Source organism: Prionailurus bengalensis, chromosome B2, assembly GCF_016509475.1.
Source record: "Prionailurus bengalensis isolate Pbe53 chromosome B2, Fcat_Pben_1.1_paternal_pri, whole genome shotgun sequence".
In the NCBI taxonomy this organism is placed as follows: Eukaryota; Metazoa; Chordata; class Mammalia; order Carnivora; family Felidae; genus Prionailurus; species Prionailurus bengalensis.
Window position 1 is genome coordinate 150,421,883 of NC_057349.1, and position 19,002 is coordinate 150,440,884.

The 19,002-nt window shown below is 52.6% G+C and overlaps 1 protein-coding gene across 18 annotated transcripts in view; it reads left to right on the forward strand.

The window, feature by feature from the left end:
• AFDN (afadin, adherens junction formation factor) overlaps positions 1–19,002 on the forward strand; it is a 141,917-nt gene that overhangs the window by 105,996 nt on the left and 16,919 nt on the right. For all 18 annotated transcript variants that reach the window (XM_043592748.1, XM_043592755.1, XM_043592752.1 and 15 more), the window contains 7 exons: positions 10,378–10,443; positions 10,655–10,728; positions 11,400–11,518; positions 12,862–13,056; positions 13,701–13,792; positions 14,110–14,295; positions 17,040–18,011. In XM_043592748.1, the coding sequence (XP_043448683.1) occupies positions 10,378–10,443; positions 10,655–10,728; positions 11,400–11,518; positions 12,862–13,056; positions 13,701–13,792; positions 14,110–14,295; positions 17,040–18,011 (1,704 nt within the window). The remainder of the gene's footprint in view (positions 1–10,377; positions 10,444–10,654; positions 10,729–11,399; positions 11,519–12,861; positions 13,057–13,700; positions 13,793–14,109; positions 14,296–17,039; positions 18,012–19,002) is intronic.

A 19,002-nucleotide genomic window follows, 5' to 3' on the forward strand; every position in this document is an offset into this window, starting at 1 on the left:
AGGTCGGTATTGATCCAAGGGTGCTTAACGGACTGTCTAAACACCAGTGCAGAGTAGAGATCGAGGACGGCCTCCCTGAGGAAGCGCCTACTGAGCTGCAGCCTCCAGGGTGAGCAGGTGCTGGTCAGGTGGGAGGCGGCGAGCGGAGGCGCGGCCGTGTGGCCGGGGCACAGTGAGGGGGGCACGCCTTCCAAGGTGGACCCGGGGCAGGGGAGGTGAGGCCGCTTCTTGCAGAGCAGAGTCGTCCCCCCGCGGGTGCTACGGCGTGTGGGCCGCGTGGCCTGTGCCGCAGCTGTGGAGGTCCCGTCAGGGCAGGAGAGCTGGCGTGGGGTGGTGGTCGGTGGGGGAGTGGGGCTGTGTCCCACTGACACTTACAAAGCCCCCGAGGTCTTGATGGAGTTGTGTGTCTTGTCACAGGGAAAAGAAGTCGCCATCGAAGGGGTTCGTAGAAAGGTGGAACGTGAACAGGGTACGGCTCTCTGCGGAGCACGGGTTCCAGGGGCCCAGAGGTGCAGCCGAAACAGCTAGGAGTAAGGAGTCTGTCACTGGTTTTCCAGAGGGGAGGTGGCAGTGGGGACGGCGGCCGGCCAGCCCAGGGCACGTGTTGGTGGGGAGCAGTGGGACGTTCACTAGACAGGGTCAGGCACTTGGTCCCGGTCAGTGCTAAAGGGATCGTGTCTCTAGTGCGTCACAGGTGCTAGGGCTTGTTAAATGACAGCTGTCCCTGCGATTGATGCATCGGCTCTCGTGGGTGAAAGGGAGACGCCCTGGCCACCCCGTGGCTCGCCCTCAGCCATTGAGCTGGGGGTGGGGGTGTGGGGAGAGAGCCAGGTGTTCGGCCCCGAAGGTGGTAGGTTAGAGGTCGGGGGTGCCTGTGAGGCTGGGCGAGTGAGCATACTGTGTAGCAGCTGGTCGCATGTGGGCGTAGGGGACGCACCCGGAGCCAGAGAGCGATGTGGACGTCGGCTCGCAGATGCTCTAGAGGACGGAGCTCTGGGAGCCTGGTCAGCTGACTGGCCAGCGTGCCGCCGTAGGAGGCGGGAATGTGGCCTTGACGCCTGTTTGTCCCAGGAGGCGGCAGCCTCGAGGATCCCAGGCACGCCCGATTGCCTGCTCCAGCTTCTTTGTAATGCCTTCACTTGGAAAGGAAGGCTCGGCAACAGAAATCACGAGTCATTGAGTTTACAGGCTTTGCTGAAGTGCCACGGTGCCGCTGACACATGGCACAGGTCTGCGTAAATTACAGCGGTCCAGCGGATCTGTTTTCGAGATTTCAGGAATGTATCTTAAGTGCAAGGCAGGCCAGCACCGAGCGAGAGGAGCCACGGAAGAGATCTGACCCAGTGCTGTCGTCTGTCATTTTGTTCTCTCGTTGCGGCTCTGCGTTCTGCACTCGGGGGCCTGTGGGCCCCCCTGGTTAGCTTTACCCCAGTAATTCTTACTTGTGTCTGTGTATTTTGTTTTCTCTGTAAGCTGTTGTGGTCTTTGTATCTGGCCCAGTCTTTTTTTGATTTTTTCCCTAATTAGCGTGTGGCTAGCTGCTGTGAGCCTGGACGATGTTTTGATGTTCAGCTCCCCGACACCCCTTCCACACTGTGGTTCAGTTTTATGAAATCCAGATGATTGGGACAGTATGTGTGTGCAGTTTACTTTTTTCAAACGTTGCTTTTGGGGAAGTTTAGTGTGCTCCTTACTCATCTGGGGGACAGCACGATGCTTCCTGTTTAATTTGGATTTTGTAAAATGCAAACAATCCCCTCTTTATTTTTCTAGCTCTTTTTAAAGTTTAATAAAGTACAAAGTGAACGAAAATCAGAGCTGACTGGTTACGTAAGAGTCTGAATGTGGCATTGGCTCCAGTCCGTGTTGATAAATGCCATACGGTGTCCTAACGTCCAGCTCAGAACTGTGCTGATCCGGGTCTCGAAAGACCAGCTGGGTTGGTTGCTGTTGAAAGCGGAGTGGAGCAGACGGTTGTGTCTTTCTTCTGTTGGAGAAGTTGCTGTAGTCCTGAGATCAGAATGTGGTTCTCTGTTGTCGGAAGAACGGGATCGGTGGTGAGTTTCTCCAGGGTGCAGTTGTGGAATTGGATGTTCTTGTGCAAGGTCTTACCTGTGATGCTTCCAAGAATGCGTTTTCTTCCATTGTAACTTGTTTAAACCTGCCAATAATTAACTTGCTCATGAGGCAACCAGTGAACGTAGCTTGTAATTACACACCCAGAGGTTTGTTGCTCTGTATTTTAATGTTGCAAATTCTTAAGGTTCATAGAAATACAAGGTTTCTATGTGCTTTTTGTACCAGAAAAAAACCCATATAAATTTAATTCTGATTGTAATATGGTGAAAATTGCTTGAAATAATGGCAAGCTGCTGCTGTGTAATTTGCTGAGGACGTTACAAGAGGATCCACCGTGTAACTTCTTTTGGCCACAGTAGGTGGTTTTTACTGGAGGCTTTTTCTGAAACCCACGTTTGCTAAAAGTGAACATAAAAATGACAGTTTTAAAGGTACATAGGATATCTTATTTTATTTAAAAATGATTAATCGAATAGTGTGTTAAAGGTGTTGTATGCTTTTAGACGATATACCTACACACACGGATTTTAAGTTTTAAAATCTTATTTAATTAGCTTAAAACACAAAATTACTATGCCTTAAAGAAGAAGGTGAAAACAATGTTTATTAATATACCACCTCACTGTTAGAAGAGTGAATTCTGCTATGAACTACAATTTAGTCCTTTGAAGAATTTGAGACCTTCATTCCTATGTTCTTTAATGTCCTTAGTGTGACCACGTGGGAGAGACTTAATCAAAGAAATGAAGTCAGGAATTTCTTGGTTCCTTGTTAAAGTCAGTCTCAAAGTATGCAGTGTGACTGCGGAGTTTCTTCCATGGAAATGCCAGAAATAATTTTCTGTTAAGTTACATGAAATGACCAGTGCCCTGCGTGGCTGCTGTTCATGAATTTGGAAGTAATATTTTATATTTTTGTTCTAAAAGCGAAAGAGTAAATCATGTACAAGAATACCTTTTTTACCTATTTTATAATAATGGTCTAAGTGCTCCTATCTTGGATCGACAGAATTAGTGGATTCTATTACAGCATTAACATAGCAGGAACACGAAACGTTAATACTCTAAAGCAGAACCGTTTCACATGGCAGGACACCGGGTGCGCAGGGCTGTGTGTGTGGGGCCCACAGGATGCAGAGCCGGGTGGGAGGAAGGTTCACACTGCCCCAGCCTCGCCCACGTGCTCTCAGCCAAGGCTTGGGAGTCCAGACGCCCCCCTGCACGAGGGGTATACAGACGCAAGGAGCTCGCCTACTGGGCTCACCGCTTTCGTCCCCAGGCCACCTGAAGGGCCTCGGGGGGAGCCCTGCGCCTTTGCCCTGGTGCACCCACGTACACACCACATTTTGCATAGTTTTTGGGGATCCAAGGACCTCCTGCAGCCCATCGGGAGGGCCCACCTAGGAATCTCCTGTTTAGTTCATTTCTTCATTTGGTAAAGAGGGAGAGAGTAGATGTGATATGTTCCTTTGGTCTTCTGTGCAGAGAGAGGGTAAGCAGCAAACACGCTGGGTCTGGAGCCTGGCGTAACAGACCAAGTGTAGACGCGTCTTTGCTGCCAAACCTGGTGGGGAGCACCGAGCACCCAGCCACGTACTTGAGGCTGTGTCAGGCACAAGGTTTAAAACTGATCATTTCGGAATTAAGGTAATTCCCACCGAGAAGAGAGAACTTTGCAGTGTTTTTAAAACCCTAGTCTGAATTTTAATAGTTTATGAATCAGAACTCCTTGTCTGATGAGAAAAAAGCAGCTTCAGCCACTGAGAAAGGAGCGTGTGGGCAGAGTGTCCTACGGAACGTCCTAATGAGTTTTCAGGCCCGCCGGGCTCTTGGGGTCCTCTCGGCCCACTATTGTTCTAGAACCTTCAGCAGAGAGCCCAGACTGCGTCTCCATTTCTGGGAACAATAGGCTTGAGTCCACACCGGCATGCCTTCCTTCCTCTGCTGCAGCCTGGCTTTGTTTTGTTTTGTTTTTGGATTGTGATGTGATGATGTTTTTATGCTGTTACTCATATCATAGCCCCCACACGCTCCGGTTGCCACTGAGCGTTTGAGGCGTGGGCTCCTCCAACCGAGTTTCTGTGCCTGAGGGGAGGGGGCCTCACCCTGGGCCTTCCCGAAGGTGTGCTGGCCGGACCCACATCAGCCTCTTCCCCGCGGCCTCTTCTCCTCCGACACGTAAGCTGCTGACCCGTGGGCGCCCGTCCTGTCCGGTTCTGGGGGGGTCGTCGTTCCCGCCTCCGTCGTTCTCTTTGGGAGCCTTGTTGTTAGCTCCCTGCCATTCCTCTTGTGCCCTTTTCCTCGAGTGAGTCCCGGGACACTCCTGTGTCGCCTCTCCTCCTTCCACCCTGCCCTCCTCTTCCTCGGGAGTCCCCCCGCCCTCTCCAGCCCCTTCCTTCCATTCTGCAGGAAAAAGAGGCAGACTCGGGGTGCACCCGAAAAGCGTAGGTGCTCAGATCACACGGGAGTGAGGTCGTGTCCGCTGCTTCTCCGAGGACGGGGCCTCTAGCTCTTTGCTGCTCTCTGGCATGACTCCGCTGGTGCACATCCGGTTACCTGTCTGCAGTCCCCGGTGGGGCTGCAGGGCAGAGGCCAGCCGGAGCATCCAGGCGCTGTGCCGCCTCCCTCCCTCCCGTGCCTTTGGAAGGGGAAATGTGCTTCTGAGAGCAACAGATTACTTCTCAGTACTTCCATTCATTCCAAAACTGGATCTCGTGGAATTCATAATTCCTGACGCCTTTGGAATAGATAACTGCTTTCCAGAAGACCCTTTTAAAAAAATTCTTTTTTAATGTTTATTTTTTAGAGAGACAGACAGAGTGTGAGTTGGGGAGGGGCAGAGAGAGAGGGAGACACAGAATCCAAAGCAGCTCTAAGTGTCAGCGCAGGGCCCGATGCTGGGCTTGAACTCACGGACCGTGAGATCACGACCTGAGTCGAAGTCGGATGCTTAACTGACCGAACCACCCAGATGCCCCTGGCCTTTACATTTTAATGTTTGTGGTTACTCTTCCCATGGTTGGAAATCAGGACGTATAATGTTACCTACAATAGATTTGATATTGTAAAAATCTTATTTTTAGCCAGTTGTCTGCATAACTACAAATTTATTGCTAGTGCTTGTGGTTACTAATAATATATATGCCATAAAAAAATAGTTTTAGGGTAGTGTTGTCCAATAGAACGTGTGAGCCACATAGGTAATTTTAATTTTTTTTTTTTTTTAACATGAAATTCATTGTCAATTTGGTTTCCATACAATACCCGGTGCTTATCCCGTCAGGTACGCTCCTCAGTGGCCATCGCCCTAATTTTAAATGTTCTATTAGCTACGCTAAAAAAAAAAAAAAAAAAAAAAAAAAAAGCAACTGTGAAATTAATTTTAATGTGTTTTGTTTTACATAATATATCCAAAATGTTATGATTCCAACACGTAGTGAATAGAAGTCATTAATGAGATACCTTAGATTCTTTTTTCCATACAAAACTCTCGTGTCTGGGTATATTTTATATGTAATACACACTGCAGTTCGGACTAGCCACGTGTGGCCTGTGGCGGCCATATCAGACAGCACGCTGTATAGTGTCTAATTCCATTTCCCCAGCACTGGCAAAACTGTTTCTTTGTATTCCTGTAATTGGCTTTGGTTAATGTTTGCGCGTTACATTCCCTTAGTGACACGTGTGTCACACCGGTGCGTAGCAGCAAACGCCTTCTGGGCCCCGTTTTCCTTTCTTAATTGGAAAAGGCAGGAGGCGGTGGGGGGACTTGCCTGAGAGCTCAGTCTTCTTGGGCTAGGTCAGTGTGCATAGGATTGTTCAGAAGTAAGACAGAAGTCAAGCGGCTTAATGCTTCTGCAATAAATTTTGTTTCATACAGCTTTTATCATTGTCTGTAACGTTCTTTTTTTCGCATGAAGCGGGCAGGTAGTGAGAGCTCCATAAAGTTGTGGAATTGCTACAGCCAGATAGATGGTGAGCCTGCCTTGGGGCCTCCCGAGAGCCGACTTGTTCCCAGTACGAGTGGCCTTAGCAGGGCGAAGCAGCACCCGCTTGCCCCCCCCCCCGCCCCCGCCCACCTGGCAAGGCGGACATTCCGGGCCAGGGCTGTTGTGGCCACATGGGGAGACACTGGGCCACCTCAGAGTGGGTCACAGACTGTCTTGGGTCTAAAGTAACTACCCATCTTGATCGTATATAAACATACACACATATATGTATGCATGTGTAGTTAGAAATTCCTGAGTTCTTTCACTTCTGGGTACTTGTCTGTAATTTTGTTTTCTAGAAGAGTCGCCAGTGAACTGGTCATTTCTCCCTGTGGCAGTATGCGACTCTCAATTTTTTATGGCCAGTTTGTAACTGGGCTGCATGTGAAGCATAGATAGGATTCAAATAAGCGGAGGTGGGAGGAGCCAGATAGAAGCAGGGAAGGGAGTGGGTCTGCGGAAGAGAATGTGTAGAACACAGCCGTGGGAAAAATGTAGGCAGTGTGGTCTTGCGGTAAAGAATTCTTCTAGGTAAGCAGTACGAGGTTGAGACCACGTTAGTGAGAAGGTTCAAATGCCGACCGAAGTGTGGATGCCTCTTTAGAATATTCCAGATCCAGATTCCTGTGTAGCACCCTCCCCCAAGAGTATGTTTTTTTAATACTGACTTAATTAAAGTCCATTTTTATGACCGGCCTTAAATGGACCTTCTGAATTGAGGTCTCTCAGAATCATGGTCTCATGATTCCTCAGATGAGCACCTTTTCTAACTAGCAGACACACTGATACGTTGAACTTGGAATTAAAAGATGGGATTATAGCTTAGAATGTAGGCAAATTCCCATCGTGCAAGAAAATGCCATTTCTCAAATACTGTGCCTTTCTCGTCGTCCATTACCTGACAGTAACGGATGTGCGTGCTTCTTCCCGAAACGGCACGTTTGCCGCCGTGGTCAGAAATGCTGAGGGTTTGTAACTTTATGAACTAGTAATTTTACAGCGTTACCAGTGTTCTGTTACCAGCTCAGTGTACGATGGCCACACGAGCTGCTTCCTAACCTACCGGCGGATCCCGTCGGTAAGATTCTGGGCTGCGTCCCAGTAAGGAGTGAGCACACTCTGGGCGCATCGGGCAGCGGCCGGGGAAGGGGCCGGGGGGAGAGCCGTCCGCACTGTCCTGTCGCCGGAGCAGCGTCAGGGAGGGACGGACTGTGTCTGGCCTGTCGTGGGGAAGGTGGGCGGGCCGGCGTGCGGGGGCAGGTGAGCCCGGGGTCGAATGACGACGGTGCTTTGGCAGACACGATGCATCAGACTGGCGTGTGGCAAGTACGAACAAAGGCAGGAACGTGGAAACAGGATGGAACGGGGGTGGGGGGCGGGGGGATGAGGCACGGTGTGCTGCAGGGGGAGGACTCGAACCGGGTTCTGGGGGTGTGGCGCTTGTCAGCTGGCCTCTGGTCAGGAGCCCGGACGGGCGTGCTTCCAGAAGGGGCTCCCGCGCCAGGCAGGCCAGTCACGGGGCGGGGGCTCGCCGGGACTGTTGAGAGAGTGAGGCCACGATGCTGCCCAGTGTCTCCCTGGGATATTTACACTGCGACCGCGTGAGTGTCCTTGCACGTGGGCGGTAAATGCCTGGAGGCGCTGCAGGTTTCGGCCTTCTTAAACGTTACTTGCGGTTCACGCGGAGTCCGCCAGATTCAAGCGTGTGTGAGTTGTTTAGGACGCACGGTGGCCGTGGAACAGCCTCGTGGCTCCCCGCGGTGTGAAGTGAGGGGCGGGGGGTGAGAGCACGAAGCGATCCCACAGGGAAGCCGCGGTTCACGGTGACCGTGCAGGTGGGACTCCCCAGACCGAGAACGGCCCCAGGTGTGTGAGCGGGCTCTGGGCTGAGGCGAGCGGACGGGAGTCCCCGTTTTCTCTTATTCTGTGTTGTGACTGTGGATGGAGTCCTCGCACCGTGTCCAAGTGAGTGAGGCTGTTTTCATCATTAACAGGAACCTTAGAAAGTGTGCCGGAAACGGGGCAGGAGGGTCTTCGTTTATTGTTTTAAAATGTATGTGTATATTTGGTACTCTGTCGTTTCTATCCCTGTTCCTAAAAACACTATATTATCAGTGTTACTGCTCAGCGGTTTTCTTTTCAAAGATGGCAGTAATTGAATATTGGCACTTGATCTTAGCCAAAGGCAGAGAATCGACAGAGTAGCGATTGTTATCGTCTGCGTTACGAGGACGGTATCGCGTTGCCGACAGATCGTGCTTGTGAAGGTGGCCGTGCCCGCGCGCACTGAAACCGGCACCCCGAAAGGCCGTAGGCGCTGCGTCTCTGTCAGAGCGCGGAGGGAAAAGGTAGCTCTGCCCTCAGAACCTATTTTCACAGAAATTCTGGCCTCAGGTATTGTCCGTGAGGAAGTAGCGTGCCCCGTTTGTGGGAGGGGAGAAGGGAGCTTTTCGGTTCCCCCGAGTTCTTGCCAGGCAGCTGCAAAGTCTAGTGTAGGACACAGGCCTCGTGAGGGCAGGGGGTGCGTTCCGTTCGGTGACACACGTCCAGAGCCTGAGTCAGCATAAGCGTTCAGTGAGCGAGGGTCGAGTGAACGAGATCCTCACTTAAAAGAGCTGAGTTGCGGAATTCAGCACTCAGTCGCAGAGTACATAAAAGTGTCGAATGTATTGAAGACGTCAGATCACACGCAAGGGAACACCCCGTATGACGGATGGGGGTAGGGAGGAGGCTGTCCTAGAAGGAATTTCCCACAGTGTGAGCTAGCTGCCCAAGTTCAAGGAAACCCAGTACTGGCCTGAGTAAAGCTCTTTTGCTAAGTGACTCACTAAAATTCAGAACGTTGCCATTTATCGAGTGCCTGCCATGTATTTTCTTTATTGTGAAATTTCAGATTTACCAAAAAGCACAAAGCTTTGCAAACTACCTCGGTGTTGGCGGAGGGGGGTGAAAAGGTCACAGGCTGCACCTGGTTGTCCTGTTGTATTAAAAGTGCTGGGTGATTCCTGGGGGGGCAGGTGGCCTAGGGGACACCTAGGCCAGAGGGTGGGGGGCTGCCAGAGAGGGCACCGGGCTTATACCTTGTGCACGGCTTTTATCAGCCCAGTTCCCAGATAATGGAGCCATGGGAAATCTGGAGCTTTCCCAAAATTGAGTTGTTTTGTTAAATTGAGACATTTTATGCCATTTTTAAAATGAGCCACGCAACAGATGGCTTTAGGCTCACAGAACCGGGGCGTGATACGTGCTGGAGTTTCCCCGAGGGGACCACGGGGGGAGAGGCCTTGGGCCCCGGCAGCCACACCGTCCTCCTCCAGCCTGCCTGTAACTGGAGGGAGACACGGAGGGCTTTTGGGGGGAAATTACATAGTTCCAGAGTATTCGACCTTTGTTTCAGTTAAGTCGTGTATTGAAATCGCAGTCTTTACAGCTTTGTGTGATCCCTTTTATAGTTTTGCTTTTATGACACGATACTTCATAACTGCCGTGGTTACTGTGACCTAAGAAACACGTACTCGGTTGTAGAACATTGGCAGGAATATCCAAGTGAGAGTTCATGCACGATTGCTTCCTTTGTTCGTTCCGATATCTTGCCCCTGTTTGATTTTTATGTCATGGTTATAAATGTCCGTGTAGAATGTTGGCGATTCTACTACGCCAACATTGGAAGTTCTCACCCCCGCCCCCCCCCCCCACCGCCGAGTCCCCCGTGGCGTAACATGAAGCAAGGCTGGTGCGCCCTCTGTGTGGACTGGGGCTCCAGGATTCACCTAGAGTTACGATACGTGATCCTTCCATTGAGTCGTACGGAAGATTCTCTACGTGATCTTCTCGCTGCCTAAAGCCCCCTCCTACTTGCCGCAAGAAGGTTTTTCTTGTTTTAATTTTCAACGACAGGTTTCGAAAAAATAATGGGATATAGGAACGCAAAAGTGCTGTAATAAATTGCCTTTGTATCAAAGCGGCTAACGGTATGTGTCACCGGGTAGCATTAGCTTACCCACTTAGGGCTGCTCAGAGCTCAGCCGGAATCTGCACTCGGGTCGCGTGTCTTCGTATCCTCATCAGCTGGGTTGGTAATACCTGCCTTGCAGGAGTACTTTTCCTGAATTTAGGAACATAAAATGGGTACATTTCCTGCCAGTTCCTTTATGTTTACCACGCAGAGTGTTAATGTAGTGCCGATTTTCGTGTGGAAGCAAGAACCGGGACTTGTGTTACCACTCTGTACCTGTTTTATTTTATTTTTGTTCTGGTTTTATTTCACTGCGTGTTTTCAATGCCATGTTTCTTACCCTATTTTTGCCTAGGGTGCTGGTCAAGAGAAACTCGGAATCTATGTCAAGTCTGTCGTAAAAGGAGGTGCTGCAGATGTGGTTAGTATGATTTCTCCCGTTGTGAGTTCACCGCGTGTCACATTTAGCAAACGACCTGAGCTACTTCGGTGATACTTTCTGTTATAAAATGCCAAGTGTGGTGTTTGCTGAAAAGACCAACGTGAGCATACTTACCGCTGACTTTCCTCTTCCCCCTCTTGCCCTTTGCCGTCCCTCCCGCCCAACACACGTACCTTTTGGGTGTGCGCAGGATGGGCGCCTGGCCGCAGGTGACCAGCTCCTCAGTGTGGATGGACGAAGTCTGGTAGGACTCTCTCAAGAAAGGTATCGCTTATGTATTTGTTTAAGGTTGGCATTTTCAGGATGTTTCACAGTAAATTTAGATTTAGAAGACAAAAAGTAATGCTAGAAAGATCTGCCCTTAATCTTCACTTTTTAAAAAAAAATTTTTTTTTTTTTAACGTTTATTTATTTTTGAGACAGAGAGCATGAACGGGGGAGGGTCAGGGAGAGGGAGACACAGAATCTGAAACAGGCTTCAGGCTCTGAGCTGTCAGCACAGAGCCCGACGCGGGGCTCGAACTCCCTAACCGTGAGATCGTGACCTGAGCCGAAGTCGGCCGCTTAATCGACTGAGCCACCCAGGCGGCCCCAATCTTCACAGTTTTGAATATAAACTTCGTGTATATGACCCCTCTCTTGTTAGCATGTTAGAGTGTGTATTTTGGTCTGGAGCAGTTTCTTTGAAGCTTAAAAAAGCCTATTCTTAGCACATCCTGAGGATTCCTGAAAGTCCTTTCACTGTTCTTGATAGGATAGTTCTTGGTCTCTGAGGAAGGGAGCCGGCAGCCGGGAGCCTGCGCAAGGGTTCAAAGCTGCTGCTCAGAACAGCGGGTGAGGCCGCACGACGTGCGGTTACTGTGGTCACAGGCGGCCATCGTGAGGAGCGGGCACTGCTCTCCTTTCCCCTTACTAGTGCCGTTCTCTCTTCCCAGGGCAGCAGAACTCATGACAAGGACCAGTTCCGTGGTGACACTGGAAGTAGCCAAGCAAGGAGCGATCTACCACGGCCTGGCCACCCTGCTCAACCAGCCGTCCCCGATGATGCAGAGAGGTGAGCGCTCCTGGCGCAGCCTTGCACGCCGCGTCTGCCCATGACCGCTGTCGCGGTCGCCACCTGGTGTTGATCGCTCACCGCGTGCCGGGCGTTTTACAGTCACGGCCTCTCTCGACAGTCACAAAACTCTACGGAGTAGGTGCTGTCCCAATTTTAAAGACAAGCTCAGGATGCGATCCCTTGCAAGATGGCCACGATAAGTCGTTCACGACCGTGTCCGGTGTAGGCCCGCTGGCCTTCCGGCCGTGTGGGGGTTCGCTAAGGTCCTGCCCCCCCGGCACCTCCCATGGGGCCGGCTGGAGAGTCTCCACCGGCCCGGCACTTGGCCGTAGTAAAGCAGGTGGTGAGGGACGTAAAGTCTTCAAAGAACAGGTAGAATTCTCCACTGGAAGAATGTACGTGTGCGTGTATGTGAGCAGTTACTTCAGTCCTTTGTGTGCTGAGACGGAACGTGATTATCCCGTTCTGCGTAGTTCACTTCAGATTTAAAAGCTCAGTTCGCATAAGATGATTTGTTGGTGGGAACCATGATTTTATAGCTACATCAAAAATCCCGGAATAAAACCAATATAAACTTAGGGCTTTCTTAAAGGATCAGTTCAGAAATCACAGGAGAAAACCCATTAGGACTCACATCGTCTCTTAAATCATTATATACTTTGCATTTACCATGCTCACTGTGTGCAGCTGCCAGGTCTGGCCTCGATGGAGCTCTCTTCTCCACTGGCCAGTGATCTGGGAGCCTCCCAGGCCAGCACCTGCCTGAGGTCGACCTAAGGGTCACACACACACACAAGAAGGCTTCTGAGAACCCAGACCCACCGTTCGCTGAAACAAACAAACCGCGTCTTGACGAAACCATGTGCTGTAGGAGAGGCCTTCGTTACTTTTTTCCTGACACGATGCCAGGCTGGTGCCTGATGTCATAGCTTACAGCCGCTTCCAAGAGGCAAACCCAACCGTGAGTTACAGGTCAGAGGGAAGCTGTTCGAGCAGAGAACACGCCGGGGCGACCGTGCAGGGAGACGAGGCCAGAAGTAGAGCTCACCCCGGGGTTGACAGAGTTCCCGTGTGTTTTAGAAAGTGAGGGGAGTGTGTTTGGTGGACTTTGAGAAAATCGGCTTTGAAAGAGCACCTTTCCCATCAATAATAGCTAAATGTCACTTTTAAGCTTCTCTAGAAAGATTTGATTCCTAGACTAAACGCTACCTTATTCCTTCACCTAAGAAGAAGGTCTTTTGAAATTTTAAATATTTGTAGGTTCATCTTTCTTGAAGACTAGGGTATTTAAAATAAAATCTTGAACAATTGAAGAGACCCTGAGTGCACTCTGACTTCAGTTTCAGACCGTCGTGGCTCAGGGAAACCCCGACCAAAGAGCGAAGGTTTCGAGCTCTATAACAATTCAGCTCAAAACGGGTCACCCGAGAGCCCTCAGCTGCCTTGGGCGGAGTACAGCGAACCGAAGAAGCTCCCTGGCGATGACAGGCTGATGAAGAACCGGGCTGACCACCGCTCCAGCCCCAACGTGGCAAGTAAGAGGGACCGCTGTGGCCATTCCTTCCCTGGCCTTTGAGCTAGCTCTTGTCCAGATACACGCACGGTCACGGCCAGAAAAGGCCGGGGGGGTGGGCACCCTGTGCTTTCTTAGTTATCAGAACGACATTGCCTGCGTGTGCTGGCTGAGATGTGTTTTTCATGAGAGATACCCCAAGCACTGTCCTTCCGACAGGTAATAAGAACGAAGTTCGAAAACGTTTGATTGCCCTGATGCTCTAGGGCGGTACGTTGACCACGTCCGCGGCAGGGGACGGTGAACGTTTTATGCTTCTAAGGGGTTGTTAACAAGAAGGAGGCTCAGTGGAAGGGTAATGCAACACTCACGAGGTTGGCAAAGCCTGAAATACTGACTGACTGTCCCGTTGCCGGGAGGGTTTGCTGGCCGCCAGTCTGTACGTAATACTTTCTGGCCCTGGGCTCTGATTATTCGAGAGAGGGGAGTGGGTACGAGGAGCCCTGATGTCTCCCGTGCCCCAGTTTTCGTCTCTGTGCTGACTCCTCACCGGCCGTTGGAAGATGCCCGGCACGTGCTCACCACCCGTAAAGGACGTTAAGTGACGTTGTGTCGAGTTGTCCTCCCAGGAGTCACCTTTCTTTTCCCTGCCTCTTTCCAACGCAGATCAGCCCCCCAGTCCCGGAGGGAAAAGCGCGTACGCCCCTGGAGCAGCCGCTAAGATCACGTCCGTCTCCACCGGAAACCTCTGCACTGAGGTCTGAGAGAGGAGGGAACCGTTCTCGCTGGGTTGAACACCTAGATTATCTCGTGACGCTCACGCTCTGTAGATTAGCATTGTTTGTAATCCCTGAGTACTGCTTTTTTTGTTTTTAATAGAATAGGTGAATTACCTTTAAATTGATAAGTCAGGGCAAAATGAAATGTTTTTCATTATTCCTAGTAGAGGACCACTTTTAATTCTTAACACAGGTTTAAAAATACACAGAAACCACATTTTAAAACAGAATATTGGAAATTAAATGAGTCCGTGTACAAATTGCCAAAAGCCCGCTTTCTTCTTCACGTTTTACAGGAGCAGACCCCTCCACCTCGACCTGAGGCCTACCCCATCCCCACCCAGACGTACACCAGGGAGTACTTCACCTTCCCGGCCTCCAGGTCCCAGGACCGCGTGGCTCCCCCTCAGAACCAGTGGCCCAGTTACGAGGAGAAGCCGCACGTACACACAGATGGTCACCAGTCCGGCCCCGCGATGCAGGTCAGAGAGGAGGCCACGGACATCCGCGCCCCCAAAGAGAATTGGTTTGGCAGGGTGGAGTCTGAATGGTTTCTGAGCTACAGCCGACGTGCTCTGTAGGACAGTGCTGTCCTGCGTGGTCTCCCGGGTAACTGAGGAAGAGGGGATGGGAGGGAATACTAAATGTGAAAAGGAGTTCTTTGTTCTCTGGAAGTTCGATTCACAAAGTGCTAGTAATAGCGCACCCTGATGACAGTTTGTGAGGTGGGGTCACGGGCTCCAGGGCTGAGAAACGAGCGGTCTGTGTTTTTTCTTACTTACACCAGAAGCCGTCCCAAGCGCTGGGACGCAGGCGTGACCGGGGTCCCTACCCGTGACCCTAACGATGCGACGGGGAAGCGAGGCAGAGGAAGTAAACACGGGGTAGTAGGTCCTGCTAGGGACGTGGGTCCCCGCCGAGCGACTGGCGCCTGGGCTCCCGCGGTCCGTTACCGCTCTCTGAGGGAAGAGCGTTTCGGACAGGGGAGGAGGCCCGGGTGGGCTGCTGAGCGGGAGCCGGGGGGTGGGGCGCGTCACAGGCCCTTGCAGCCTGGAACCACGCGGAAGGGTTCAGGTGACGGGAAGATGGAGGGTTCAGGTTCTATCCGAGCTAGTAGAGAAGGGGCCGTCAGGGCGGTGGAGCTGGGGAACGTCATCAGATGTGTCTTGTGTTTAGAAAGAGAACTTTGCACCGTGGGAGCCTGGGAGAAGTCAGATGTATGCTTAAAAATAGGTATGGTCTGGGATGTGTGACGACACCGGGCCCGGGTAGCGCGTTCCGGCTGTGCTGCTCTAGAGACTGGGGGCTGAGGGTGGGACTGGGCTGAGCCGAGGAGGGTGGGAGAGCAGAAGAGGGGTCACAGTCACAGTCACGGGAGGCAGCACGGACAGCGAGGAAGAGCCTCGTGTCCTGAGGTCCACGGCTCCGTCCTGTCCCGTTACCCGAGAAGCCCAGTCTCTTCGAGAGTATCGGACACCCCCCGCCGGCTCGACCAGCGGGCTGGAGCAGGCTGCGAGAGAGGATTTCTCCAGATTTCTCTTCCACAGTGAATGCTCATGTGCCTTGCTCCCTCCCCAGGGAAGACCCGCTTCCCATATGTCGAGAGAATCCACACGTGTCTCCTGTCTTACGGGAATAGCATTTAGTAAGCCTCCACATTCATGTTCGTGGTGCACGTCCGCTTCTGCCCCACACGTGGGTAACGGGCACCTAGAAGAGGAGGCCAGGAAACCGGGACATCCGGGTGTGGGAGGGTCGCTTACTTGGATCGTGAAATGACAGAGCATAAGAGTAGGACTTGCCAGGGGTGCACGGAGAGGTGGAGCAGGTGTGCCCCGGGAGCTAGAACGATGTCCTCGAGGAGAGCGGAGGCCTGAGCCGGGAGGACCGGGAGCCAGGTCCCGCAATGCCGTGGAGGAGGCGTGAACTCCACAAGTTTATGCTTTCAGAGGATCTGTTCTACACGTAGGGCATTTCATGGTACGGTGGACTCTTAAATGATGTGGGTCTGGACTGTTCATGTCCACTTTTACGCACATTTTCTCAGTATGGTGCTCTGTCTTTTCTCATCCTTGTGGTTTTTGTCTTTTCTGTGGTTTGTTGTAAGAATACAGTAAGTACATAAGGAAACAGACTGTGTGCTGATCGACTCTTTATGTCACGGGAAAGGCTTCCAGTCGGCGGTAGGCTGTTAGTAGTTCAGTTTCTGGGGGAGTCAAAAGTTGTACGTGGATTTTTGACTACCCAGGGTTCAGTGCCCCTGTCCCCTGCCTTGTTCGAGGGTCAGCTACCTTTTTGTGCCCTGTAGACTGTCCAGCGATCAAGAAACTTTCTGTGTCTGTAGTAAAGCTATAGCAAAATATTGGCAGTAAATGTTCCATTTTTCTATCAGGCTACCGTGTTTTCAAGTGATACTTCATTTTTTTCTTGGCTTATTTTTTAAGGAAAGGGAAACAGTTTACCTTCCAGGTTTACATCTTCAATTTCTACACATTAACAGAACAGGAAAAAATGTTTGACATCCTAGTGAGTCATTTCTGTCACTTTAAACTACTTTCAGACATGCCGTTTTTCAGACATGAGCCTCCTAGCCCTTTGAAACAGTGTATTCGTTTCATCTCTGACACACACGCATACACGTCCGCGTTCAGCGACCGATGGCACTGTGTTCTGTACTTTGCTTTCTAAGACTGGAACAGACAGGCTCGGGTGCATGGCTTGTCCTGGCCTGTGCACAGCTCTGTCAGCCCGTCAGCCCTGGGACCATGGCTCAGGTAGTAAAGATTTGAGAACTACTGCTCTTACTTCGAACTTTACGACGGAGAAATAGATTTTGCTGCTCTTCGCGTAGTTAGACTGAACACATTCCTCCTCGCGAAGTCCGTCGCGTGGGAAACCACAGCGGAGATGTGTGCACGCGGCCATACAAGAGGGGGGAAGGGCGCCGTCCGTAAAGCACCTGCGTTTCTGTGCGCCGCGCCGCCTCCTTTTCACAGTGATGCAGAGAAGGAAGCACGGCCCTTCCCTTTTTGTAACTGGAGAAGCGCTGACCCCCCCACATCGTGCACCCCGCACCGCCAGAGACCTGGGCGGTCTCCGCCTCTGTGTGCCATTCGCTAAACAATTGCCCTAAAATGTTTTCTTCCTCAAGGTGCAATATTTGTGAGTTTTTAATAATTCTTTCCAAGTGGCCGAAAGATAACGGTTTTCCGTGTTCTTCCTCTAGCGCGTCACCCGCTCCCAGGAGGAACTTCGGGAGGATAAAGCTTACCAACTCGAGCGGCATCGGCTGGAGGCGGTGCTGGATCGCAAGTCCGACAGCGACGTGTGGATCCAGCCGAGCTCCTCGGTGGGCTCCAGCACGTCCAGCCAGGAGCACCTGGACCCCTGCTCCAAGTCGGGCACCCCCGCCTCCACGCTGACCAAGAGCGGCCCGGGGCGCTGGAAGACGCCGGCCTCCGCGCAGCCCCTGCCGGCGGCCCCCCCGCCCGCGCAGACGGACCTGCCCCCGCCGCCCCCGCCGCCCCCCGCGCACTACGCCGGAGACTTCGACGGGATCCCCGTGGACCTGCCCCTCCCGCCCCCTCCCAGCGGCCAGGCGGCGGCGGAGCGGAGGAAACGGGAGGAGCAGCAGCGCTGGTACGAGAAGGAGAAGGCCCGCCTGGAGGAGGAGCGGGACAGGAAGCGCCGGGAGCAGGAGCGGAAGCTGGGCCAGATGCGCTCCCAGGCCCTGAACCCGGCCGCGTTCTCCCCGGTGACCGTCGCGCACACGAAGCCGGAGAAACCTTCCACGCTCCAGAGGCCCCAGGACACGGTCATCCGGGAGCTGCAGCCCCAGCAGCAGCCACGCACCATCGAGCGCCGAGACCTGCAGTACATCACGGTCAGCAAAGAGGAGCTGTCCTCGGGGGACAGCCTGTCCCCCGACCCCTGGAAGCGGGACGCCCGGGAGAAGCTGGAGAAGCAGCAGCAGATGCACATCGTGGACATGCTGAGCAGGGAGATCCGGGAGCTCCAGAGCAAGCCCGAGCGCAGCGCCGAGGACAGCGACCGCCTGCGCAAGCTCATGCTGGAGTGGCAGTTCCAGAAGAGACTGCAGGAGTCCAAGCAGAAGGACGAGGACGACGAGGAGGAGGAGGACGACGACGTGGACACCATGCTGATCATGCAGCGCCTCGAGGCTGAGCGGAGAGCAAGGGTAAAGGGGAAAAGTGCTGCGGGCGCGCGTTTCTGTGCTCCCTGCCCCGAGCGCGTGGCGCTCCCGGCCCGGGGCCCTGGAGGGTTGAGGGGGGCCCCTGGCCTGTAGCCTGTCGCGCCGTCTCCCGCTCGCTGGTGGTCCCGCACGACCGGCCGGGCTGGGGGGCGTGTTCCCTGCGAAGGGCTCACTGCCATCCAAGTGGAACTTTGCTGTTCAAGTCGGCAGACTCCCATTTGTCCTTCTCGTTAGCGCTTCAGTTGAGAAAACAAGCTCGTAACCGCTACTTTGTTCGGAGCCAGTTGAAGGCCTCCCCGGGGGTCAGCAGGATTTTTTCTTACACGGCCAGATAGTCAACCATCTTAGGCTTTGTGGGCCGTACGCGGTCTTCACGGCACCGCTCTGCTGTTGCACGACGGAAGCCGCCTTGGCCGCGGCGCAGACGGTGAGAACCGTGGGCCAGGGCACCCTTCACGAACGGGGGGCAGGACACCTGCCCGGCCCAGGTCGTGATGGTCGGCACTGGACGGTGGGTGACGGAGGGGACTGTTGAGAGAGTCCCAGAGTTGCGGTTCTCGCAGCCTTGCCCAGCAGGACACTCCGCGCACTGGCTGTACGCGGCGAAGCAGGTACTTAGGAAACTAAACCGTTCTGTTTCAGCGGGAGTATAGACACCGAGAATTTAGGGTTTTAATTTAATTTCTCCATACGACGAAAGTAATTTGTGCTTTTCGCATCAAACAAAGGAAGGAAAGGTCGTGTCAGTTTCGTGCGCTAGATCGTTAGAATGCCAGATTGAAGACTCCATTACCCTATCAGAACGGAGGGGCATTTGCCGGTATTAATCTGCAGACAGTGCTGTGGACCACACGGTAGGAGGTCTCACACAGGGCAGCTTTCTGGGAAGAGACGGCCGAGACCACGTCCTCTGGATTTGGTTTCTAATTGCCACTTTTACTTAATGCTGTCTGCCAGACATCTAAACAAGTAACTG